Source organism: Equus przewalskii, chromosome 1 (assembly GCF_037783145.1).
Source record: "Equus przewalskii isolate Varuska chromosome 1, EquPr2, whole genome shotgun sequence".
Taxonomy (NCBI): Eukaryota; Metazoa; Chordata; class Mammalia; order Perissodactyla; family Equidae; genus Equus; species Equus przewalskii.
In genome coordinates, this window is record NC_091831.1 from 156315484 (window position 1) to 156343168 (window position 27685).

At 35.1% G+C, this 27685-nt stretch overlaps 2 protein-coding genes across 2 annotated transcripts; both read right to left on the reverse strand.

Annotated features, from left to right (window-relative positions):
• Nucleotides 1–387: 387 nt before the first annotated feature.
• On the reverse strand, nt 388–1326 carry LOC103561510 (olfactory receptor 4L1-like). The gene has a single exon (XM_008536160.1). The coding sequence runs from the start codon at nt 1324–1326 to the stop codon at nt 388–390; it is 939 nt and encodes a 312-aa protein (XP_008534382.1).
• Nucleotides 1327–11874: 10548 nt separating this feature from the next.
• Nucleotides 11875–12816, reverse strand: LOC103561521 (olfactory receptor 4K13-like). The gene has a single exon (XM_008536169.2). The coding sequence runs from the start codon at nt 12811–12813 to the stop codon at nt 11875–11877; it is 939 nt and encodes a 312-aa protein (XP_008534391.1). The 5' UTR covers nt 12814–12816.
• Between the last annotated feature and the right edge of the window lie 14869 nt (nt 12817–27685).

Here is a 27685-nt window from a genome sequence, read left to right on the forward strand (position 1 = left end):
ATTAGTTTAATCATGATTTGTTCATGGTAGCTTATTTAGTGATAGTATAACTTTATGAATGTCGTAAACAATCCATACCTATTAAAATCATCTCTAATAGTATTCACCATATACTTTTTTCATATTTATCTCTTCATTAATAAATGTACATTAAATGCCTATAGAAAAGTATTCAGTGATTTCATATGTCTATTTTGTGGCAGGTCAATAATTGTCGTTATGCGTTAAAATAGCATTAAATGGAAATTTAAAATATCTTATTATTAATTTTTCCTGAAGCGGTTATGATTCTAGCATAAGAAGTGTGTAACTATGTGTTTTATATAATCTAGTCAAATTCTGTTAGAATAGTACTTGAAGGTCATGTTAATTATATAGTAATGAAATCTAAAAGTTCTGTGTAGAACTAACACGTTGGAACCATAATTTTCTCATGACACTAAGCATTTTCTGATTTCTCAGTGTGTAGATAATAGGATTCAGTAAGGGTGTGATAACAGTGTAAAATACAGCAAGGATTTTATTGCCTGCAAAACTACTGAATGGCCAGGCATAGATAAAAATACAAGGTCCAAAGAACAGAGCGACCACAATGATGTGGGCAGACAATGTGGACAGAGCCTTGGAGAGGCCTTCAGATGATCTCTGTTGTACAGTGGCTAGAATGACAGTGTAGGAGACAAGCAGGAGGATGAAACAGATAAAAGAGAGCAGCCCACTATCAGCAATGACAAATAATTCCAGGGTATATGTTTCAACACAAGCAAGCTTAATCACAAGGGGAAGGTCACAAAATATATTGTCTATGACGCTAGGACCACAGAAAGGCAAGTTCACTGTTAATACCATCTGGCTCATGGTGTGTATAAAACCAATTATCCATGAAAGTATCACAAACCCGCTTAGCAACCTGTGGCTCATGATTGTCCTGTAGTGCAGGGGTTTACATATGGCTATGTATCTGTCATAGGCCATGGCTATCAAAAGAGTCATCTCAGCACCACCAAAGAAATGCATGAAGAACATCTGGGCCATGCAGCCCCGTATGGAGATGGTCTTGTGTTCAGTGAGCAAGTCTGTGATCATCTTGGGTGTGGTGACGGTGGAGAGACACATGTCCAAAAAGGAGAGGTTTCCAAGGAGGAAGTACATGGGAGAATGAAGCGTGGAACTAAATGTCACCATGACCATGATGAGAATATTTCCCAGCACAGTAGCACCGTAGATCAAGGAGAATGTCACAAAGAAGAAAATCTGAAGTTGCCATGGTCCAGAAAATCCTAGTAAAATAAACTCAGTCCCTATAGAGTCGTTTTTCAGATCCATTTACTCAACTTAGAAAGTTCTGGGATTTCTTTGAATACGAAGAGAATTAAAAAAATAAAGCCACAATTAGCACCAATGTTTTTCTATTTCTATTTGATGAATAATAGTTGGGGATGCGAGAGCATATAATCTTAAATATGTCAGCACATTATTGTTTATACTTTGAGATTATTTTGTGGGTCATATCACTTTGACACAATATTCTTGTAATTATCCAGTAAATAAAAAGCATTTGAAGGAGTAGAAGTTTCATTTTCTGTTTCTTTATTCTACCAAATGATACTCTTTTATCAATTGAACTTAACTTTTCACTAATTTGCTCATGTAGAAAAATTAGACAAGTGGTTAAATTAGCGTTTATTTTGCTTTTTATTATTATAATTTTCTGTACCTGTAACCCTTTGAGATTAAGTGATCACAGTGTATAAGGAATATAAAATTTACAAGATGAGAGAATTGCATTTTCCTATATCTATGAAATAACTTATGAACGTCACTCTATGGTTCTAAAACAAACAAACAAATGTATGCATACACCCCCTCAAAAAATTAGGGGCTAATTTATACATGGAAGAAAGTCTTTGAATTCCTTAAAAATAATTTTGCTTTTTAGTTTCTGTTGTGTAGTATACCGAGAATTTCAGGAAACACGGACTCAGCCTCAGATCTTCTTGAGTTTGTTTTCTCAAATCCTTGTATCACCATTGTTCATAGTGAAGAACTTGTATGTTATGTGCAAATGTAGGGATGTGGTGGTTTAGATGTAAATAGTGAAATGAATCAATCTTAACATAAATTTTTCTTCAGTTGTAACGTATCATACTAATTCATCTTTACATGGCTTTTTAGATATTGTTCACGGGATCTAGAGTGATCAAAAATGACCAATAATGGGGCCGGCCTAGTGGCGCAGTGGTTAAGTTCGCAAGTTTCACTTTGGCGGCCCAGGGCTCGGGGTTCGGATTCCAGGTGAGGACCTACACACTGCTTGGCAAGCCATGCTGTGGTAGGCATCCCACATATAAAGTAGAGGAAGATGGGCACGGATGTTAGCTCAGGGCCAGTCTTCCTCAGCAAAAAGAGGCAGACTGGTGGCACATGTTAGCTCATGGCTAATCTTCCTCAAAAAAAAAAAAAAAAGATCGATAATGTTTAAGTAATTACTACACTCTAAGCTCTGTTCTGTTCTAAGGTTTCACGTATGTTAAGGCATTCAATGCTCATAAAAATCCCATGAGTTACGTATAATTATTATTTTCATTTTGCATATAAGGACACTATTCCATAGAAGTATTTAGTGACTTGTTCATGGTTGCACAGCTAACAAGAATCAAAGCTGGTATTCAAGCCCAGTCAATCTGACATCAGAATCTGAGCTCATATCAATGCATCATATTGCTTCCAAAATTAAGGGAATATATATCTATGGTCAAGTTATTAAGTATTGATTAAATTCATACAGAATATATGAATGTTCTATTCATATGGAACATAGAAGATATGAGTCAATAAGTATGTTTGAATCCCTCTATGTTATAATTAACTGCATGTTTTTTTTCTTATGCAGAATGAATCAGTGCCCTATATCTAGAGAGTTTACAATCTAAAGAGACATAATTATCAAATAAAATACAGCAATGAAACATATAAGAAAATATTTAATTTCATACAGAGTGTATGTGACATATAAGAATTTTAAGAGAATGAAGACCAGCTCCAAGATACACTTTCCAATTTCAGATACGCTTTCAGGCTTGGTTGTTATTATCTTCAAAACACTTAAAAAATAAAAACAATTTTTATGGTCAGTAAAAAAAAAAGGACAAGGCTTAGAGAATTTGTGAGAATTTATAAGAATTAAGAGCAGTGACTAGGAAGAGTGGTGCATCTATAACAGGGATTGATTAAGTTATGAAGATGCATAGGAAGCATCTGCTGTCCTTTCTCCAATGACCTAAAAATCTCTCCCTGTTTTCTTTTCAACTCAGGCTCTTATTAAAACATCCTCTCACTGTTATCCAAACTTAATGACCTCAACTGCTTTCCTATCTTAGATATTTTTAAGACATGTATAATGCTTAGAAATTAGGGAAAATAAAGATGAAAATGATGTAGTTCCTGTAGGTCAACCTCCAGGAGTATACAGAGTACATGCTAAATGATGGATAATGGACCTGGGGGAGCACAGAGAGGAACGCCATCACACTACGCCTTCTTTGAAGGGTTATGTTACGTGATTATCACAAGAGTGAGCAGGAATTTTGTTTTTGAGACTTTTGTGACAGCAATTGCAATAATTAGGTGCACTTTGGAGAAATTATATTGTTAGATAGTTATTAGACAGAATGAATATGCCAACTGTAATTTGGGAACAAAAACCTTTGCTACATGGAATTTTATGCTCTGTCATACAACAACAGAAAAACTTGGATATGAAATTAATACAATTAAGCATAAATTGATTAAGAAAGCTTTATTTTAGCTGTTTATTTTATTTCAGAGGGAAAGCTAATATTCACTTATGTTGACAGCTTCCCTATCATTTGTTTCTCTTATAACTCTCCTTTGTTTTCCAAGAAAGCTTTCTAAAGATATTTCTTTAGTTCTCCACTTCATACACCTGATCTCATATTATGAATGTACAAGGCAATATAAATGCACAGAAGGAAATTATCATGTAGTTTAGACAAAAATATTGTCAGTGAAGAAAATTTTCTTTCTCTTGAGTAATCAATTGCGCATTTTATTACAATGACTTTTACTCAATTTATGACACACTTAGGAGGAAATTGAAGGTAGAATAATAATATGTTAGAACTAGGAGGGAACTTTTAATTATTTATTCTACACATCTTATTTTATAAATGAAAAATCAAGAGCCACATAATGAAGTAAATGTTTCCAAGTCTTAGAGGCAGGACAATCCCAAAGAGATGAGATGAATATTAGGAGATGTGGTGTATGTATAAGCTCCTGGCCAGACACAAAATGAGCATGGAGAGGGTATGTGTTGAATCTGAGTTATTTGCATAAATCCAATATTACAATCCTGAGACTTTTCCATATAAATCCCTATTAGGAAATGAACAAGCCAAGACTTGTTTTATTAAGTAGTTGGATACGAATATTTCTGCTCTTGCTCATGTGTCTACAATACGTAGTATTTAATATAAAAATAATTGATTTAAGTAACTATTTCCTTCCCTTTTCATTATAGGCATTTTAAAAAAAATAAAAAAATTTAATCTTGACTGAGTTTTTATTTTTCAAAGATCATGCACACTTATGCTAAAATACAGATGGACCTCAAAAGCATTATGCTAAGTAAAATAAACCTGATACAAAAGACCATATGCTGTATAAATTCATTTATATTAAATTTCTAGGAAATGAAAATCTATAGAGAGAAATTGTAATAGTGGTCCCCGTAAGCTGGGGATTGAGTGCACATGGACACTAATTCTCTTTTTGTGGTGATAAAAATGATTTAAACTAAGACCATCGTGATGGTTGCACAACCGTATGAATATAATAATAATCATTGAAAAGTGTACTTAAAATGAGCGAATTTTATAGCATATGAATTATATTCAATAAACCTGAAACCATTATACAATTTTTGCTTTTATTCTTAAATTAAAACTATCTTTAATATATTAATTTAGTGTTTTAAAATACAGTTTTCAAGTACTATCCGGCTTGTACTACTTGTACTCGAATAAATTTTACTATGAGGCAGTCAATGACATATTACAAATCCAATCCAATCTAGATTTAAAATTTCTTAATGTTCCGTATTTCAGTTTATATTTTTGATGGCCTTATGTATTTGGAAACTTACTATTCTCTGTTTTGTTAAGCAGTTTTCTTGATACTTTTCCTACTATTTAGAATACTCACAACGAGTTTCCTGAATTATTCACATTTTCCTTCGTTCTCTTGAATATGAACATTTTGTAAAGACTTCTCTCTTTTCATTCCTTTAAGATATTATTTGTCTTTATGCTCTAACAGTAACTTTTATACAGAGATTTTCTAAATACCCAGTTCTGGTCACTAATTCTCCCTCTCCAGTCCCTTTTCTAATGTCTTTATGATATGCTTATTTACATGCTCTATCAACACCTGAAACTTGAAAAGAAAACCCTGTCTATTCTACAAAAAATTATAAGTTTCCAGTTTTTCTGTTATTTTCAGTGATAGTGTGAGTTATCTGGATGCTCAGAATTTACTTTTCTTAAGGTTACTCATCATTCTTTATCTCTATGTACCGCCAAATTTTACTCTGCAATATCATTTTGAGAGCATATATCCTTTAAATTTTCATAGAAATTGTTGGCAATAGCTCATTGGGAAATAATTATGTGATCTCCCAGTGAGAGGATTTGATGTTTCAAAAGCTACTGCCTCTTCCTTCCAGCTAACACAAAATTAAATGCCATCCTCAGTATGTTAAACTTCTAACGAGTTAGCTCTCTATAATATTTTCACTTACCTATTCTAAAGGCACAGTAGGAGGAACAACATGTTCAAAGGATATTCAAAATTAAAAATCTACTTTTCACTCTCTGCGATGCTCCTATGTGCTTCTGCATACTATTTTCTACCTCTTTATGAAGATCTGTACCTCTTTGGGAGTAGATTTGTTGGAGCTCTGGGAATCCAAATTTCAGTGGGAGTCGCTAAAACACTAAGGCTGCTGCCCTAGCATGACCAGGAGAGATGTTTACACTTAATTTCTGGAACTGTAACATGCTGTCATTCTCTCTGAGCATTGGCTTGATCAAAACAGGCATGAGAGCGTTGATTGAATGGTTGTGATATTGTAAGTGTAGACATCTTTGATGTAAAAGACAATTCCTTTCCCTGACATTACTCTCAAGTTATCTCCTTATCTTCATTCTAACAACTTTGGGGGTAATTTTTTAGATGAATAATCTCCAAAATTTTGTAAGGATAACATCCTCAATATAAAAATTGATCGATATATGTTATAAATTTACTACTAAAAGCTTATATTAGAAACAGCATTAACATATTTAGGATGTAGAAGTTTTAAAATTTTAAAACTTTAAAAGTTAAAATGAATTATGTTAAATAATTTAAAATTTAATACTATACATTAATAGTACAACTAATGGTTTTACACTCATTAAATATCAATAATTATTTTTTGATTTAGATAGCTTCCTATGAGATTTTCAGAGAATATCTATATGGCACAAAAGAGTTTCATAATCATTACCCCTTTTAATATAAAATAAGTTCTTGTTTTGATATCGACCCTGATATCAGTTTCCCCATGTTAAACCCAGCATATACGAGGTTAAAACCAAAACACTCATTCCCTGCTTCCTCTCTGGCTTCCTGTCTCCAGAATCCACTATCCTCCATGGAGACAGACACCGCCAAGGACAAGCACCTGGATCATCTCCTCCCCACAAAGAGATACAGGCTGGTGGGGAAGCTGCTGACCAGCAAGGTCATGGGCCCCCTCCTCTCTGCAAGTAGTCTCAAGGCCAAAGACAGGCTGGTGGGAAAGCTCCGACCGGCAAGGCCATATATTCGCCCTCCCCTACCTAAAACCCCAAATAAAAATCCTTCCTTTTAGCTTTTTGTGGAGTTTGGGATTTCAGCGTTAGCTGCCCTCTCTCCTTGCTCAGCGCTGTGCAAAAATAAAATTCCTACTTTCTCCCACCACAGCCGGTGTCAGAGATTGGCTTGCTGCACAATGGGTGAGCAAACTCACTTCAGGTTCAGTATCAGTTTTACAAGATGTTACTTTTACAAAATTAATCATATTAATGATCCTGGTGTACACAACACCAAAGTCTTCAAAATCTGCCAACAAATAATTTGCCAACAAAGGGTGTTGCAAGTAACTTTCAAATTGGTTGACAACTCTGTCACTTATCTCCAAGTCCTTATCTAATTTTAATCAAATTCACCACTCAATCCATGGCTTAATGTAGATTTTTGTCACAGTCCTTGCTTTTATTACAAGAGTAATTACTGTGGATGAGAGTTTCTTATATACAAATGTTAAAAATCATCCATACTTTTATATAAGGCAAAACGTCTCCCTGCAAGACATAACTTATTCTATCACTTGATTTGTAAATCATTAGAAATGGTTTCTATGTGCTGTTTTTTATAGTGTTTACTGATAAGGAGTACATTTTGTTTATTATCATATTGCTCCTTTTAGCCATTATTAAAGTGACAGGAAGCACAGGCTTTTTTCCCAGGGGAATGTGGCTTTTGTCCCTCTTAGTAAGAAACATTCAGAAACACTTTTTATTATATTTAGTGAAAAATTTAAGTATCATGTGACTATTAATATTGCAAAGAAAATTATAGAGATTAATCTTTTTTATATATTTACTTTTTAAATGTTTTACTAATCATGATCACTAGCTAATATATCAAGGTAGAGTATAGTTTGTCAAGTTCATTCTTAATCATAATAGAAGTAAGTCCATGTTGTAATGTTTCTTAATAATTTAGAATCCTTTTAGGCCCCTTATTGTCAGTTCTGATAGCTCACTGTTCTTTTACTTTGTGATTTAGCTGACAAAGAGTTTATATTATGGATGGAATTGTCAACTCCACTATTTTATAGTCATTTAGGTGAGTTTTAATACTTAGAATTATCTTCAATCCAAAGTTTATTTGTAGAAACCTTTTTAAGCTTCTTATAAAGTTTTGGAGAACAAATTGAGTTGCAATAAGATAATATAAACTCTAAATCTCTCCAACCTGCTTACTTTGGCCACCTAACCTATAATACACATGAATATGTTCAAAGCAAATAACTGCAAGGAGAACTGCTCTCAACCCATCTGTGCTCTGGTTAACTCACACCTTCTTCAGAAAACTTTAAATACCATATGTAACATGACCAGGTAACACACAGACTAATTTAGAGTACCGAAAATAATCTGTATTAAATATTAATATAGCATATTTAACTTATCTTTTCAAATTAAAATAGCATAAATAGATGCTGTCATTTTTTTCATACCTGATTATTTGGTCACAGCCAGCAGAAAATGTATTCACCCTCCTTTGGTACAATGGCATTACACAATATTTTTATTGACTGTCAGTCTTCTCTTTTAGTTCAGCTATGGATTCTGACCCAATAAAATATTCCTCCAGTCTCCATCCTAATAGTTCTTTACTTCTTGGTTAAATATACATCTTAGGTTACTGGCCAGGGCAAAATTCTGTGATTCTTTTCATATGCCTTCCCTGTCCTCAAATGTTTAATGCTGTCAATTTATCTTCACTTTACTGTATATTCCCTGGTAGCAGGGATTGTATTTAGCATACACTTCTACTCCTGGCTTAATATCTTACTTTTGGTTGATTTATTGAGTGAATTTGCTTCCTATTATCTAACATCCTTCAATTTTCTGGTGTTGAATATGCTATCCTTTGATTTCTTCTCTAAAGAAAATTCTGGAGGACAAAATTTAGATGTTCTAACTAACTTCAAATTACTTTTCTGGCAGCATAAGTGCTTATGGTGTAGATATTGCCCCAAGAAATAGGGAAACTCTTTATTCACAACCAGTTCTCAAGTGGCTAAAATGAGGCCATGAAATAGATATTGAATTCATCAAGGCTCAAACCTTTTTCGGGCCCATACTGTGTGTCAGCAATCTGCCCATGAGGATCTCAGAATCTTATTATTAATAACTGACTTCAAATAAACCAATGCTAAGTGTGATGATACAGGTATGCAATAAAGCAAACTTTGTTTTATGGAGTAGACAAATTTCTCACAAAAGAGACCACCTTTTCCAAAAGAGATAGCTGTGCTTTTAATGATAGGTACAAATACGCTATACATAGAGGCAAGAAGAAAAATCTAGGCAGAGATAATTATATGTAGGAAAGTATGGAAGCATAGAATATTCTGACATACTAAGTGAACAGAAAATAGCTAATATGTTTGAAGTAAATGATACATTGGTGGTGAAGAAGGGAGAGTTTTTGATGAGGACAAAAAGTTAGGTTAGAATAAGAACTTCAATATCAATAAATATCAAGCAAGGTAGTTTGGAATATATGCTACAGTTAATGAGGAGCTATTGAAATGGTAAAATAGACACTATGAAAAGAATTGACTTTTCACAAGATCATGGTAGTAGTACTGTGAAGTAGGTGCTTTATTTTAATAATCTAGGTAAGAAATGATGGAAGTCTGATCTGAGCCCATGGAGGGTGGTAGAGAAGAGGGTATGGTGAAATCGCCAGGTAGAATTGTGAAGATTTGGTAACAGAGCATGCATGATTGATGACCGTATGTACAGAGTAAGTGGTAAAATCCAAAATATTATCTGCAGATTTTCTACATCAGAATAATATCAGGTAAGGACTTCATTTAGAGTCCCTGGTGGACTCTTTCCCAACAAAACAAACATTTGACTAGAGAAACTTTTATAAAGAACAATAATTTAGAGTCTCTGGAAATTAGCCTAGGGCATACAGAAAATAGAGAAACATTCATTCAAGAGAATCTACTAAATCTTGTTTGGAAGAGGGAATCCGGCATTTTAGTCCCACCAATCCTTCCCTTCTCCCTCCCCTCCCAGTTTCATGGAAGCCCTTCTCTGCTCTACTCTGGATGCTCTGCTCCAGGTAGATGTGGTCAACAAGACAGGGACTCCCTCTCCTCACAGCTTCTAGTGTAGAGTTGGGCTTTCAGGTTTTGTCCTGGGTTAATAAGTCTTCTCTCTTTTCCCTGCCTTTCAATATGTTAGCATGTTCCACCGATAGAACCTGATAGAAATAAGTTTGCAAGGGAGTTTAGGAAATGTAATATTCAGGATCTTAGTTCTCTACTGTAGAGAGGAGATGATAAAAGAGCTAATATGGGGCTGAATGTCAACAGACAAACATTCAGAATCATCTTCCCACTTGGTTACTCAGTATCCACATATACTATTCCACCTTTATTTAAAATTACAGGGGCTGGCCCCATGGCTGAGTGGTTGAAGTTCCATGTTCTCTGCTTTAGCAGTCCTGGTTCACGGGTTTGGATCCCAGGCCAGACCTACTCCATTCACCAGCCATCCTGTGGAGGCATCCCACACATAAAATAGAGGAAGACTGGCACAAGTGTTAGCTTAGGGCTAATCTTCCTCAGGCAAAAAGAAAAAGAGTGAGAAAGACTGGCAACAGATGTTATGGTGAATCTTCCTCACCAAAAAAAAAAAGAAACAAAAAAACAGAAACAAAACAAAAAGGAAAAATATTCCAATCAATAAAAGTTGCTTCAGCCTAAAGATTAATTTATCCTGCATACAAATTGAGACATTCTCCTTTTCTTCTTAAAATAGAGAGATAAAAATTTCCATAGTTTCCTATATCTGTCTCATTGTGGTACTGGTACGTCTTCTAATTTAGTCATAATCCCATATGAATATTCTGTAACCTGGAGACTAAATTGTAATGTTAACCACCAATAACTCCTGGGTAAAAAAAATAAAAGAAAAAATGAATTTGAGATTTGTTAACAAATATTATACAAGCACAATTACCATAATATGCAATTTAGGAACAAAAATATTCTAAGTTTCTATAATCATTTTACTAATGGTTAATGAGACTCAGTTAATATTTATGACTGTCTTCTTTTACTGTAGATTGCATTCTTCTTTTGTCTTCATCCAAAATCTCTGATGCTGGTGATTCTGTACTTGGTAGAGTGAACCAAATTTTTACTTTTGCTGAAGCTATGTAATTTTCATTTACTTCTACTTCTTGATATGCAAATACTGTGAGATACTAACAGAGAATCATTTGGGTTTTAGACATGGTCTTCCCTGCCTTATTTTGTCACAGCAATCTTAGTACATCTTGGTCACTGGGATCAATCTTCTTATCTGGTTTAATAAGCTCTTTTCTATTGAATCGGGGATATGGAGACAAATCACTGGTGAATTTTTACTTTCAGGTCAATGGAAAATTGTTTTATCCTCTTGTTGGAAAGATTCATTTATTGGGAACTATGACATGTAAAGCAGGGGGAAGGAAACAAAAATTTATAAATGTTATTAAAACTTTGATACAAAAATATTTTTAGTTATAAAAGTATAGCTTTTGCAGTTAGAAGTAAAATCTAATTCTAGGTCTAGTACTTAGAGTTTCTGGGGCAAGTTCATTAGTTTTATAATGCTCAGTTTTTTATTGATAAAATGTAAATAATGTTCTCTATTTTCAGTGTTGTGAAGTTAGAGAAAACACATGCAAAGTGTCTCATACATGGTTAGAACTCAATAAATGATATTAAGAATATAATTTAGTTTATAGAAAAACAAAATTATAACATAAATGCATGGTATTGTATTGGAATGGTTTGTACTTCGATGCACAAGTCAGAATGTTTTATTGCATATACGCTTGTGTAGGGAAGGATTATCATTTCCCCAAATGTGATTTATGTTTGGTACAAAATCATATTTCTCACTATTTTGGAAGACGACAATGATCATGGCAACAATGATGATGATGCCTTTGATGATTGTAATATTTCAGTTAAAATGTTGATCTGGGACTCACATGCATAGTCTTTATTTTTCTTATTGCTTTCTTCATGTCTTTATTCCTGAATGTGTAGATGATTGGATTTAAAAGAGGAGTAAAAATTGTATAAAACACAGAGAGGATCTTATCTATGGAGATGCTGCTAAATGGCCATATATAGATAAAGACGCAAGGTCCAAAGAACAGTACCACCACTGTAATGTGGGCTGACAGAGTGGACAAAGCCTTGGAAGACCCACTGGAGGAATGATGCCGGACAGTAATCAGGATGATGCTATAGGAGATGAACAGAAAGGTGAAACAGAGCAGAGAGAGTAGTCCACTCAGTGCAATGACTAATAGCTCCAAGGTGTAAGTGTCGGTGCACGCAAGTTTGATTACCTGAGGCAAATCACAAAAAAAACTATCCACAACATTGGGGCCACAGAATGGTAATGTCACTGTGAAAACCATTTGGCTCATAGTGTGCACAAAACCAGTGGTCCAGGAGAGAAGTGCAAGTCCAATGCAAACACGATGGCTCATAATATTGTTGTAATGGAGGGGTTTGCATATAGCAATGTATCTATCAATTGCCATGGCTACTAGCAACATCATCTCACTTCCACCCAAAAGGTGAAGGAAAAACATCTGGGCCATGCAGCCTTCATAGGAGATGGTCTTATAGTCACTAATTAAGTCACAGATCATTTTAGGAGTAGCAAAGGAGGCCAGGGACATATCAATAAAGGAGAGATTGGCCAGTAGGAAGTACATGGGAGAGTGCAATTGAGGGTCAAATTTCACTACAAAGATAATGATGAGATTACTTAATACAATGGCCATGTAGATAACAGAAAAAAATAGGAAAAAGAAAATCTGTAGCTCAGGAAACTCTGTCAGTCCCAGCAAAATAAACTGAGATACCATGGTGTGATTTTGCTTTTCCATTTGTTTGACTGTTGGCTTATGTTACCTAAAATGAAATCAAAATAGATCGATGTCCGTGAGTTAAATTCAGAGACGAAATCCATATTTACTTAACTTTGCTTCCTAAAATCTCATGAAATGTGCAAAAGAATCATAAGTATTGAACAACTCTGATACCCAAAATTTAAAAAGTAGACAATTTCTGAGTAGAAATTATGAGGAATATCTGCCATAAACCAAGATGGTTGAAGAAAATTGAGGCTGTCAACATGTAACTAATATCTGCACTAATCTCGCAACAAGTGAATACCTCAGTTGGTGATTGTGGAAATTCCCTGCCACCTTTTTAGAATTTGAGAGATAGATTTATTGGTCCTCCATAGGCAAAGAAGAGGACCCTCCCATCTTGAAATCTGTTTCTACACTGCATAATAGGAAGGGGCACTTAAATGAAGGAAAGGCCAAATGATTTTCTAATTAAGGAGCAGGATCAAGAAAAATGAAGACGAATAGATGGAATATAGACCACTGACAATCTAGGTCAGTTCTGTAGTTGCTGCTAAATGTCAGATAAACAGAGATATTAAAGACTATGGGTCTTTAAGACACATGAATCTATAGTTGGCCAAATTGACATGGCCTCTCATGTTCTTTTCCCCTAAGGTGGAGAAGGCTCCAAATATTTGAGTCTTCTCCCATGGGTCCTGACTTTACCTCTGTGCCTAGGAATTTGGTAATTTGGGAAGCACAGTGCTCAGAGTTTGCGTAAATAGATGCTTGCGGCAGGCTTCCCACTGCCTCACTTAACCCACTTTCTCCGTCAAGCAGCTGAAGTCCAAACAGATCTGTTAAAATATCCACAGGGCCTGCTGGGTTGCGCAGCAGTTAAGTTCACAGGTTCCACTTCTTGGCGGCCAAGGGTTCACCAGTTCAGATCCCAGGTGCAGATATGTCACTGCTTGGCAAAAAGCCATGCTGTGGTAGGCATCCCATGTATAAAGTAGAGGAAGATGGGCATGGATTAGCACAGGGCCAGTCTTCCTCAGCAAAAAGAGGAGGATTGGCAGCAGTTAGCTCAGGGCTAATCTTCCTCAAAAGAGAAAAAAGTCCACATAAGGGGCTGCCCTGGTGGCGCAGCCGTGAAGTTCGCTTATTCTGCTTAGGTGGCCCGGTGTTCACCGGTTCAGATCCCAGGTGCAGACATACATACCGCTTGTCAAGCCATGCTGTGTCAGGCATCCCACATGTAACGTAGAGGAAGATGGACATGGATGTTAGCTTGGGACCAGTCTTCCTCAGCAAAAAGGAGGAGGATTGGCAGCAGATGTTAGCTCAGGGCTAATCTTCCTCAAAAACAAACAAACAAAAACATAAAAACTCCATATCCTTTACAGGGATATTATAAGTGTAGAGCTCTGATAAGCAAAGGAGAATCTACAGGGAACACATGTATATTGCTCTAAATGGGTAAAGCAGACCCATGGGGAATGACACGTAATTACACATGAATAATATTAGCCAGAATTTTTGAAACAAGATATCAAGAAAGATATGCTAGATATCTAAGAAAGATAGTAACACAGCAAATTTAAGTGAGGTCTGAAAAAAAGGAAAAATAAAGGAAAAAACACAGGAGTTTATATCTGACCAAAGACCTCATTAATAGAAATAAATAGACACAGTGTAGGGTTAAAACATTTTGAAATGTTTCAAGAATGCGAAGTGCAAGAATAATGTAATAAAGATCTCCATACTATTACTCAGAATTAGTAATATTTGTATTTTTATCATTTTTCTTCTCAAATTTTAAATAAAATAAAAAATACTGGCAGAGCTAAAGTTCACCTGTCATCTTACTATTTTGTGTGTGGCTTATAAAAAATGAATAAATGATATCCTGTCATAATAACATTTTTCAAACAAGTTTATTTTTACTGATGACTTGTTATTATAAAAGTTTGCAATTAATATATATGTATATATCCGTTTACATGTGAAAAACTTTTTCAAGGAATTAGAATTACTAGTCATTTTCAACTAATCAACAAATAATGCCAAATTCTCATCAAGAGAATTTAGTTTGCGACTTCCTCACAAATGTTGGTATTTTTAGCTCTCATTCTAACAACTACTTTTATTGTAGGAATGAAAAAATGGTTCAATGTTAGGAAATCTCTTTACATAATTAGCAATATCAAAGAGTTAGATAGGCAAACAATAAAATAATTTAAAAATGACAACAAAATACACATCCAATAAATAGATATATTAGGTTCATGAATTGTAAAAAAGCCAATTTTCTTTAAATTCATGTGTCTATTCAACATACTCCTCATCTGAATCCAAGCAGTATTTCTTTAAAAATTGAGAAGTTGACTAAAAAATGTATATTGAAATGCAAAAGGCTGAGATGAGCCAAGACGATTTTGAAGATCAAAGCTAGATGATTTATGCTATAATATACCAAGACCTACGGTAAAGCTATATAATAAAACAGTTTGATGTTGGGTCAATGATATAAAAATCAGCCAATCAAACTGAAAATATCAGAAAAGCTCTACTTAATGATAGCAATAAATAACAGTAAAATACATCTGTATGGAGACACACAGAACTGTTCTCTGGTGAGCCAGGAGCGTTGCACTGTAATAAGTTAGCTGGTGCTGGTAACTTTTCTTTGGGAAGGAGGCTCTTCCTCATGTTAGAATTCCACAATATCAATAAATGCCAGCAGTTGGCTTTATCCTATTATCCTTTATCCTATTATTAATAGCTGGCTTCAAAATTCATAGCACTTAACTTCGAAGGTTTGGCCTTTGAATCTTTTCTTCCGAGTGTGTTCTCAGGTTTCCCTGATTAAAAAATAAACGAGGTAGCAGGTGAGATCACTTTCCTAGGACATATTACAAGGCTGCATGCAGCAGTCACTCAGCCCCTGAATGCTTCTCCATGGGAGGACGGGAAAAGGAGGAATTTTGCTAAATTTTTACTTATAAGTTTTCCCACTAAATGCTGCCTTGTTGATGTGTGACTCTGCCATGTAATATAGTGGTCTTTGTCTTGATGCACAGCTTACCCCACAACATTATAGAGTTACAGCATTTCCGAGAGTGAGGACCCACAGCAGAGAGAATGAGACAGCAAAATACAACAGAAAGCATTGTCCAGACCTAGAGACAAACACATATATAAATGTGATACATGATAGAGATAGATTTTTGGATCAATAAGGAAAATATTCAGTAAATGATAATGGGACAAATATTTAGCAACAGGGGATGGAAGATCAAATTCCAAACCTCACTCTCATTTGAAAATAAATTCCAGAGATGTAAAAGATTTATATCTGTAAAAATAAAACTATAAAATTAGTAAGAGCAAACATGGGAAAATATTTTAACATAATGGAGCTGATAAAAACATCTTAGATACGACGTAAAAATTAGATTCCATGAAGATAAAGATTCATAGATTTCACTTTATGAAAGTGATAAAATAAAGAGTGAATATAAAAAAAGAGATGAGAATAAATTTACAATAAATGAAACAAAGAGCTGTTATCTCTGATTAGTCACAAAAGTCTAAAGAAACAATGGAAAAATGAAATCATATGAATTGGCAATTCACAGAAAGTAGAACTGCAAATATGTTTAAACACAAAAGTTCTTGACTTTATTAGTAATTAAAGAAATACAAGTTAAAATAACAAAATACACACCTTTATCTATTACATTAAAAAATAAATTCAATTTTGATCAGCATGTGAGATGGAGTTTAAGAATTCTCATATACTAAAGATTCTAGCCCTGGATGAATGCCCCCCAAAATATAGTTGGCATTTAGCTCCAAGGACTTAAATTCAGAGAATCATTTATTTTATATATAGCCATAAAAGAATTTTTAAAATAATCTGTAAATAACGTGAAGCTTGTGATAGAGAGTAGCCGTGCTGGTTTATCATTTAATACCTAAAACAGAATTGCAGCAGCACTGAAAACTATGGTTGACAATTATGGATTTGGCAATCTGTTATAGATGGACAAGATTAGAAATACATTCTATCATATATCAACTTTCGACAAAGCACCATCACCAAGAAAGGCAGGAAGGTTTCTTTCACCCTATTATCCCACCAGCCTTTCCAAAGTGTCCTCTGAAAACTACTAGGAAAACTCTTGAAATGAAGATCAATGAAGCAGACAAATCTATCTGATATTAAAATGAATTATAAAGCTGGAGTAATAAAATGATAGCTTATCTTTATAAGAATAGAGAGAAAAACAAATAGATGTAAGAAAACTGAGAGTTTGGAAATGGAGTTACATATTAAAAATATGCTGCTTAGGATAAATGAGCAGTTATTTGGGAGTAAAAAAGGCTGGTTAGCTAAACAGTCTTAAAGAAAAACAAATTCAAATATTTTAAATGTTTCAACAACAACAATTCAAACAGTAAAAGAGCGACATAAATATATAGGCTTTGTTGTATTTTATAATATTTGGTTACGATCATGACAAAGGAGGGGACTACAGAAAAAAAGCTAATAGATTATATTCAGTGAAGATGAGAAAACTCTCTATTATCTCAAAGCATAGTCAAAATTGTAAGAGACAAAAGCTGAACTGGAAAAAACAGCCACATATATATGTCCTTAATATCAAATACTTATAAGCCAATAGGAAAATTATAAGAGCTCTGTATAAAAAATAAATCAGGGTAAAATACAAAATGTTTGAGAGAAAACGTAAATGATATTTGAACATGTGAAGAATAGAATTTAATTTCAGTAAAAATATAGCTTTCACACATCATACATGTCAAAGTGTTTTGGTGATTTACTTTTGATGGTAGAATTATATATCTGGTTACATTTTTCCACAAGTTTTAATATATCACAAATATTCTGTAATGAAGTATGTTTCAACTTTGAAATGGAAATCTTTTTAAAGAAATATTTTATTTAATAAAATACAAGCATAAAAATATCTTTAAGTTTTCTTCTCCATACCTTTACTTGCTTGGGAAGTAGTGACTGAAAGTCACTGAGCGTCTGCTAGGATTTTTTCACTTGCCCTCACTTTCTTCAATCTTATTTTTGTATGTTCTGTTTCTAATAAAGGAGAAATCCCTTTTATTTTGAAATCGTATAAGACAAAGTGAAAAATATGTCAATTAATGACCCTGGGAAAACTTTGCCTCTTATAAATGAATTCCCTCAGCAATTAAAAGGGCATGCATTTGGCAAACTAGATTATTCAGACTCTCTCATTAGTGTGCTGCTTTTCCCCAAAAAGAAGGGAGAGAAATAAGACATTGCCAACTGAACAATATACTCATGTTTCCATGCACAGACACTGATATAAAAATTGCCTATTTAGAATGTAGATAAATTTGAATTTTCAAAGGTCCAAAGTAAGAAGAATTTAGAAACATATGAGATAAGATTAGCTGTATTATATTTCACTTTATTATAGAAAATTTCTTATAAAGCTTTGGTGACCGTAAACATCTTTCTTTAATCCTATCATCTGAATAAAAGTCAAGAGAACAATACCAATTTAATTGGAAATATTGGAAACAACTAATTCCTAAGAGTCACATCGCACAGACAGCTTTCTCATTTTCCTCTATAATTAGTTCTAGTTGGATTTGTGAGCTCTGCTGCTACTGTATTATGCCAGAATAGTTAATGTTAACACAAAAGAAATTTGCTGTTCTTCATTTGATCTCTTCTGTGCCAAACAATAGCTAACTAATTTCTTATTTCTCACATTTGACTGATGTGTTTATTGTATCAGCAAATGGTCTATACAATCAAACATTTTGTCTAATTATGTTGGGATTTCAGTGAAAATCCTGGTCAACAGTGTCCAAATTACTTTGTTGTTCTTGTCATCTCTGAATCCATAAGTTCATACATTGATTACTTCACATATTCATAGTTTGGACACTTTTAAGAAAATAGCATACCTATTAAAGGGATTGATGTGTTATTTCCAAAACTGCCATAAGCATTCTTGTACATTTCTTATGTACCATAATCACTCATTTCTCTTGAGTATATACCTTGGAGCAGAATTACCAAATCATGGGGTAGGCTTGTCTTTTAGAAATTGTCAGAGTTTCCAATGTAGTTGTGCAAATTTACACTCTTACTGATGCGGGCTTGGCAAGCTGAGGAGGTGAAAGAAAGATTTCTTGGACTCTCAAGGTCTGGGAGTAGTGCTCCTTTATTCAGAGAATAGCATGGGACAGGACCCATGGGCAGTGAAGAGCTGCAATGGATTGAGGATGGGGCTAAATTTATAAGGCATAGGCATGTGAGTTATTTCTTTACTAAACAAATGAAAGATCATGTAAAAAAGTCATCAGCATGGTATCAGTGCAGGTGCTGCCTGTTTAGCCGGTGGTCATATAACCTTGGATACGAATCAGGTTGAATCAAGTCAGGACGTCCTATACTTCCCAGAGGATGATATAGATTGGTATGTAGGCCAGGACGCCACGGGTTTCTCTCCCTGGGGAATCCTTGATCCACATCGCTGCCAGCAATGTTCAAGAGTTCTGGTTGTTTCACATCCTTAACACACTTTGATATCATCAGGCCTTTTTACTTTTAGCTTTTTTGTTTGGTACGTTGCAATAGTGATTGTGGTTTAATTTGTATTTCCCTGATTTTCCTTTTGGTGAAGTATCTTTTTAACTCTTTTTCTCCAAATCTTATGAATACTTGACAACTTAGGTGAAAGAAGCAAATGTTTTGAAACCACAACTTATACTGCTGACGAAAGAAAAAAAAAATGTTGATGTTGTATATCTGTTAAGGAAATTAAAACCACAATTTAAAATATTCTCTATACAAAAACACAAGGTATAACTGGCTTTACTGATTAATTTTTCCCAAATGTTTAAGAATGAGATAATATAAATTCTATCAAAGGAAGAAGGAATACTTCACAAATAGCTATATTAGTCTATAATAAATGGGATATTAAATTATGAAAGATGTGAAAATCTAAGATATGAAAAATGTATGAACATAGAGCAAAAAGTCATAAAGAAAATATTAAAAATCGAATATGTAAAGTGTATTATGACCACGTTCACTTGACATTTGAAAAGTAATCATTGTAATTCATCAAACTAACAGAATAAAGGATAATAGCGTATAATCATAATAATTGATGCCTAAAAATCATTTGATAAAATTCAATCACTCATTTATAATTAAAAAAAAGAACTCTCAGTAATCTTTAAATAGAGAGAATTTCCACAACTTGATTAAAGGTAGCAATAAAAATTGTCAATCAATACTATATTTAGGGTTTTCCCTCTGAAAACATAAACTTTCTCATTTTTCTCTATCTTCCTCACATTCATAGGGAGTGTGTGTGAGAATGTGCGTGTGTGTGTGTGTGTGTGTGTGTGAAGTTTAGGATTAAAATTTTATACATGAAAATGTCTTTTAAAGGAAAATCATAGATTATTGTAAGTTACACTATAAAAACAGAAAGAAATAAAAAGGAAAATTCCTGGCATTTAATAAAGCTATCCCATAGGTATATATTGTTAGTTGCACTACTAAAAACAATTTTAATTAAACGTTTCTTGTTAAATATTTGTCTACTTTCACGCACTGACTCTATCTACAACTTTACTATGGCCTTCATAACATGTGTTATGAGGAATATAAGGTAATTTGTCCGTTTTCGAGGAGTTAAAATATTGTTTGGCGAAAGAAGAGCCACATTAGAAATGAGAAATATAGTATTAGAAGGAGTATGCCTAACTCTCATTTTAGTGTTTATTCTATTTCAGAATATTAATACCTGACATTAAGACCTGCCACCCTGCTGTGTTCACCGAGACAGCAGACCTACCTGCTGTTTCCATCAATCTCTGTACCGACAGAGCAGTCTCGCGACTATTGTAAAAGGGACATTTCAATCATATGTGAAACATCCTGTTTAAGGTATATAACCTCTCTGTGCACCCCACTTCTTCGGTGCCCTTTCTTCCTTTGGGAAGAAAGTCCCCAGGCCGTGGTCCTCTCATTTTAGCTCAGAATAAACTCATCCCAAATTTTCATTTATAGATTGGTTATGGATTATTTTCATCAACACACCTAAGGCACAGGATATGCATGAAAAATAACTGAGTGGTAGAACACATGAAATGGACCATAAATACAGTGGGAATTGTGCGGGTCTCATGTCTAAGGAAGGTTCCATTATGTAGAAGACAGGTCTTGAGGTACACTGGAGGATTTACTTACATAGACAGAGGAATTTGTGTGGCTAAAAAGAAGAAAACAAGCAGGGATACAAAAAAGTGTATGAAGAATGCAGAAAACCATGAAGTTGTTCTTACTGAAATAGAAGTTGAATTTTTGCGATGTTAGAAAATAGTATTGGATTTTTAGGGTGGATGAGGGGCTGATTGTAAAGGCAAAGGAAAATTTTTGGATTCATAAGGTAGTTATTTAAATATAGTTTTTTTTAAGAAGACAATGTTCTGATGAAAAAAGAAGTTTTATAAATAATGCTAAATTGCTAAAAATAAGCTATATTTGTGGGGGGATTACATTATTCATCATCTAAAAAATTGGATTCCATATAGCCATAAAAAATTATGAATTTCTATGTGCTCATATGAATCTATTTTTTAACATATTGACGAACTCAAAGAAAATATGCATATAGAGTAAGCACAGCTGTCATAATAAAAAGGTTACACATGTAAACATATACTAATATTCACAACACACAGACTAATGTGTTATTTTTCTTTAAGGCTGTCCAGGAAATAAACTGGTAAAAGTTAGTTATCCTTCTGTTATGTGTGACATTTTTTTTTTGGTCATTTGTATAAGCTACTTTTATTTTTTTAAGTGAGTTAAGGGAAAATAAATACTTCTAACTAATTTTTTTTTAAAGTTGTTATTCTAGGGCGCCTGCCCAGTGGTGTAGTGGTTAAATTTGCACACTCCACTTCAGGGGCCCAGGGTTCGCAGGTTCAGATCCTGGGCGTGGACCTACACACTGCTCATCAAGCCATGCTGCAGTCATGTCCCACAAACAAACTAGAAGAAGATTGGCACAGATGCTAGCTCAGGGACAATCTTCCTCACCGAAAAAAAAAAGATTATTTTATTTCTGTTTACAAATACTTCAACATCCAATTTGACATTTAAAAATAAATATGATTAAAGTTTCCAATTTCTGTGGCTTTTGCTTTATAACTGATTTTAATCTAGATCCTGAATATACATTGCATTGTTCATTCATTCATTCAACAGATAGTAGAGGGTTAGAATAAGTATAAACTACATATATATTTGAAAACTGTCCTGCTCTCTTTAAATGCAATTTTAAAAATTAGATTTCACAAAGCATTAGTATGTATCCTTAAAGTATCAGACATAAAGATCAAAGGAGCTATAACCTTTCCAGACATGGAAGTGAATAACTTTACATACTTGATGTAATTTAGTACTTCACATCACTCCAAGTTTCTCAGAGAAGGAAGTTGGCCAAAAGATATGTTTATATAGAGAAAAATAGACTCACCATTAGATAAATGTTCCCACAGGGTTGTCCCAAATAAACAGCGTACAGCATTATCATGTTGCTTCTTTCTGTTTCTGTAGATTGGGAGAGTAAATGGCAGGGAATTAATGGGAATATAGAAAAAAGAGATGCAAGCCTATTCCTAGGATTCCCATAGGGCACCTTCACACGAAAGTATGTTCCTCCTCTCTAAGTAATCATGGCACAAAAAGAAGGTTATACTTTGTTTACTAAACAAGGTCTGTAAAAACCATTAGTGATGAAAGTGATTTTTTTAAAGCAAAGCCAGTAAAACAAGCTTTGCAATAAGCATGGTCTGATGACAAAGTTATGGCATAAATTTAGATGATTATACTGAAAGAACTGTATTTCTTTTACCAACATAAATCAGTTACCTCAGGCTCTCTCACTTTGTCATTTTTGAAGCCTGGGATAAACAAACATGCACAATCCAACCAGTGATCCTCTGTAATAGCAAATGGATGAATACAACTGAAAATGAAATAAATTCAGTTACATTTGGCTGTGGACTTTCTGCATCCTTTGTACTCCTTGCCTAAAATCCTAGAAGAAGCATTTGATGTGAATGATGTTAAATGTTGAGTGAACAAATTACATATGTATGTATTTATATACATACATACATGTATGTATACACAGAGAGAGTTTGGCTCTTAAAAAGTGTGCTGTGAGAGATTGTGTGCAAGAATGGAGTCAGGGAAAAAACGAATAGAGCAGGGAAAAGAAGAGGTACATTTCTCAGGATGTAAAATCTTACATTTAAGACTTAAGGTTTTAACTTATAGTTCTTTACCAGAAGCTATTTCAAAATATAGCTCTTGAGAATTCTGGACATATTGCCACATTTATCATTTCCAGGTTAAAAAACTAATATTATTTTGCGAATATAGAACCTAATATGATCATTATCTTATTAATAGAGATCTTTGTAGCACCAAGAGGCATTCAATATCATATAATCCAATTTTTTAAGAATTTTGCTAAGGAGGAAACATAACATTTAAAAGGAGAGTGACTTGTTCCGTGTTGCTCAATGAGTTACTCATCCAGGTGTTGTATTGAGATCTTCTGATTCCAAGTTTACAACCTATACAATTGTGGTCTCACGTACTGTGGGGGTTTTGCAGAAATGTATATTTTAAATTTTATTGACCGTTTGGTATACTTCTCTATGCCATTTAGCAAATCACTGACCACCAAAATTTCCCAAAGTAGATTTCTCAAAATTTCCCAAAAAGGGGTGCTTGTAAATGCAGGTATCCTGTCTGAGCAGCAAAATTGGACATCAACATGAATCATCCTTTCTGTAAACACAATTTCTTTTTGCCCCTTATTCTCACTCATTTTGATTATTATGTGATAAAGTTGACAACACGGAAAGGTCAAACTATTCAGTGATATCTGAATTCATTTTGCTAGTACTTTCCAAATCTCAGAATCTTCAGATTTTATACTTCTTGGGATTCTCTGTGTTGTATTCTGGGATTGTATTAGGAAAACTCCTCATCTTGGTCACTGTGAGCTTTGACTCACACCTTCACACACCCATGTATTTTCTGCTTATCAATCTCTTCTGATATGATCCTGGCTTCTTTTGCTACCCCAAGGATGATTGTGGATTTCCTCCAAGAACAGAATGCCATCTCCTGGCGTGGATGATATTCTCAGATGTGCTTTATGCACCTCCTAGATGGGAGTGAGATGATGTTGCTTGTAGCCATGGCAATAGACAGGTATGTTGCCATATGCAAACCCCTCCATTACATGATCATCACGAGCCCAGGAGTGCTCACGGGGCTACTGTTATCCTCCTATGCAGTTGGATTTGTACATTCATCTAATCAAATGGCTTACATGTTGAATTTGCCCTTCTGTGATCCCAATGATGTGGACAGCTTTTTCTGTGACCTTCCCCTTTTCTAAATCTTAATGATCTACAAATCACGTCTCATACCAAGAGGCAGAGTGAGTGAGTGGTATACGGAAGGAAGTGGTACAAGGAGAGAAGCAGCTTGCACTTGCTAATATTATAAAGGTGAGAGTTTCTGTACTGTATGTGGAAGGTAGGCAGCATTTTGAGAGAGGGCAAAATGATTCCTCCTAACAATGATTGTTGACAAATTTCACACGACAAGGTGAGAAGAATAGATTATACTAAAAATAATGGTATGGATGGGGCCAGCCTGGTGGTGCAGTGGTTAGGTTCGCACGTTTCACTTCAGCAGCCCGCGGTTCACTAGTTCAGATCCAGGATGCGGACCTAAGCACTGCTTATCAAGCCATGCTGTGGATGCTGTGGCAGGCATCCAACATATGAAGTAGAGGAAGATGCGCACAGTTGTTAGCTCAGGGCCAATCTTCCTCAGCCAAAATCAGGAAGATTGGTGGCAGATGTTAGTTCAGGGCTAATCTTCCTCAAAAAATAAATAAAGAGACTGATGAGAAATTAAGTAAATAACTAGGCTACATATTAAAGTCTTTGAACATCACAGTCTTCTGAACTAGGTGTTGTTTTTAACCCTGTTTTTAGGTACGAAGGAATTGAGACAGAAAGGTTTCATAATTATGTAAGTTTCCACAGCTAATGAGTAGAAGATTTTTAGAAATCATACACCTCTTTAGAAGTCTATACTATTTCTAATAGTGTTACTCAAATTCTGGAAACCACATTTATAAATAACCTCATTCCACAAATCCAGAAAGAGTTTAAAACATAACTGCTGTAAAACTGAGTCCATGGACAAACAATGCAAAGCCTACTTTATTGCTCTTAAATACTTGAGATAAAGAAAAGTGATGTAGAACCCTTCACCTGTGTGACTCCTCTGCTCACAGGTGTTGAAGTTTTTGAAAATGACCAGATAAAACAAATTTCATGAAATTTACAAATAATGTTGATGGAAAAAGCTAAGTACAAAACAGTAAATAATTTATAATTTTACTCATAGAAAGTCTAAACAGAGGGGTAGAGGGTAGAATAGTGTCCCTCAAAATTCATGTATACCTGGAACTTCAGAACGTGACCCTATTTGGAAATAGGGTATTTGCAGATGTGTTTAAGTTAAGGAACTAAGTGAGATCACATTGGATTAGAGTGGTCCATAAATCCAATGAGAGTGCCCACAAGAGACACAAAAGGACACACAGATATAGAGAGAAAAAGCCATGTGAAGATGCAGGTAGGCAGAGATTGGAATGATGCTGCCACAAGCTGAGGAATCCTGGGGCTACCAGAAGCTGGAGGAGGCCAGGAAGGATTCCGCCCTAGCCTTCATAGGGAGCATGGCCCTGCTGACAACTTTATTTCAGACTTCTGCCTACAGAACTGTGAGAGAATAAATTTCTATTGTATTAACCTGCAGTGTTTGCGGTAATTTCTTATAGTTAGCCCTGAGCTAACATGTGCTGCCAATCCTCCTCTTTTTTGCTGAGAAAGATTGGCCTTGAATTAATACCTGTGCCCATCTTCCTCTCTTTTATGTACGGGACGACTGCCGCAGCATGACTCGATAAAAACTGCTAGATCCGCACCCAGGATCCAAACCTGCAAACCAGGGCCCCCGAAGCTGGGCGCAGGAACTTAACCGCTATGCCGCCTGGTGGGCCCAAAACTGAATTTTGTATGACAAAAAAAATTAAAGCTAAATACAAACTTGAACTATCAAATTAACATAAAAATAGAATGTTAGATGACGGAAATTGATGGCAAGAAAGTGGAAATAACAAAACTCCTCATGCAGTGTTACTGGAGGGTAAACCAATTTGGAGAGAAATTTGACATTATTTAATGAAATTAAATATATGCATACACTACTGCCGAGAAATTCCTTTCCTGCACACACTAGTGCTCAGAAACTGGCAGCTGTCCCTTATAGGCCTGTGGTGAGGCCCATGTGGATGGACCCTGCCACAGAGCCTCAACACTCCTCCATTCCTCCATGCCATATTGGCCCAGCTTAGGTGCCCATGCCATTTCAGCCACCAGCCAGCCTCTGGGGAGATTTGGGACTGGTGAGGGGGTCCCCTTCTAAATCAGCCCTTCCTAGTAAGGCTCATGGCTCCACCTAGAGGAGGAATGCCAGTGGTGGGATGTGGAGGAGGCACAGGACAGAGCAGGAACAGAGAGACTGGAAGCCTATTTTGGTACCTGCCTCCACTTCATGGGGGAGAACGCCCCTCTGACCGTCTATCCTCAGCAGCCACTGTGACCCTTGGAAGCTGTTGCCTACTCCGAGAGCTCAGTGTCTGAAGGCCATCCCCTCACTCACCCCTGTTGTGCTCTCAACTCTGGCAGAAAGTCAGCCAAGCAGTTACAACACTGATTATGGTCCAAGTAGAGACCTTGCCAGTTTCCCTAACTCCTAGACCAGCATCTGGCTCACCTAAGATGAGACACAGAGAAGTTAAGCAGCTTTCAAAGATCATACAGCAAATCAGAAGCAAAGCTGGTCCAGGACTCACCCATTTAATTACAAACCTGGGATTCTCTGTTCTTTGTGCCTTCAAGCAAAGATAATCGGGAAGATCGTGCCATTGGTGGAGGCAACATTTGGGATGCATTCCTGCTCTGAAGTCCTAGGAAAAAGGAACCTTTCGCTGAAATGGGAGCTCAGCGCTCACTAAGGCAGCCCATTTTCCCTTTCATCGTGGGACTTTTGCGTCCTTCTTAACTATTACATTTTTTTTCTTTTTACTCCCCTGAATATTCACCCTCAGAGAAAACCTGGCACAGATACACAATATGGTAGAGCAAAAATATGCTATAGAAATCACTCCAAACTAAAACACTGAAACTTTTAAATTACCCCAAGCTAAAACACCACTTTATCGTAATGCCTAGAAAAATTTGTCTCATAGTAAATTTTCCTCCAACTTCACCTATGCTGGAGTCTCTCTGAATATCCAACTGTCCCTAGGAAACACTGAAGTCTGAAAAAGGTAAATATACCTTGCTTTCTCCCTTTCTCCCTTTCTGCTTCTTCCCTTCCTTCCTTTCTTTCTTTCTCTTCTGTCTTTCTGTCTTTATTTCTCTCTCATTTACTTCTGACCTTCAAGGAAATCTCTGTCAAAACATTAGCTGAAGACACACTAAAAAAATCATATATTGGAAGAATACACATGACAAAGAATATGGATTTATAAAAATAATTCAGAAAAGTCACTATTAAACCCTAGGTTAATTGATTTATTTCCCTTTATACTGATGGGTTTCTGTACTAAATTAAGGAATGATGGGAAACTGTGTTGGTGTTAGTTAGATATAGTCTGAATGAGTGAGTGTGTGAATGAGCAAATGAGTAAGG

Bases quoted from the DNA above. Each gene is read 5' to 3' on its own strand.
- LOC103561510 (XM_008536160.1), bottom strand. From the start codon at position 1,326: ATGGATCTGAAAAACGACTCTATAGGGACTGAGTTTATTTTACTAGGA.
- LOC103561521 (XM_008536169.2), bottom strand. From the start codon at position 12,813: ATGGAAAAGCAAAATCACACCATGGTATCTCAGTTTATTTTGCTGGGA.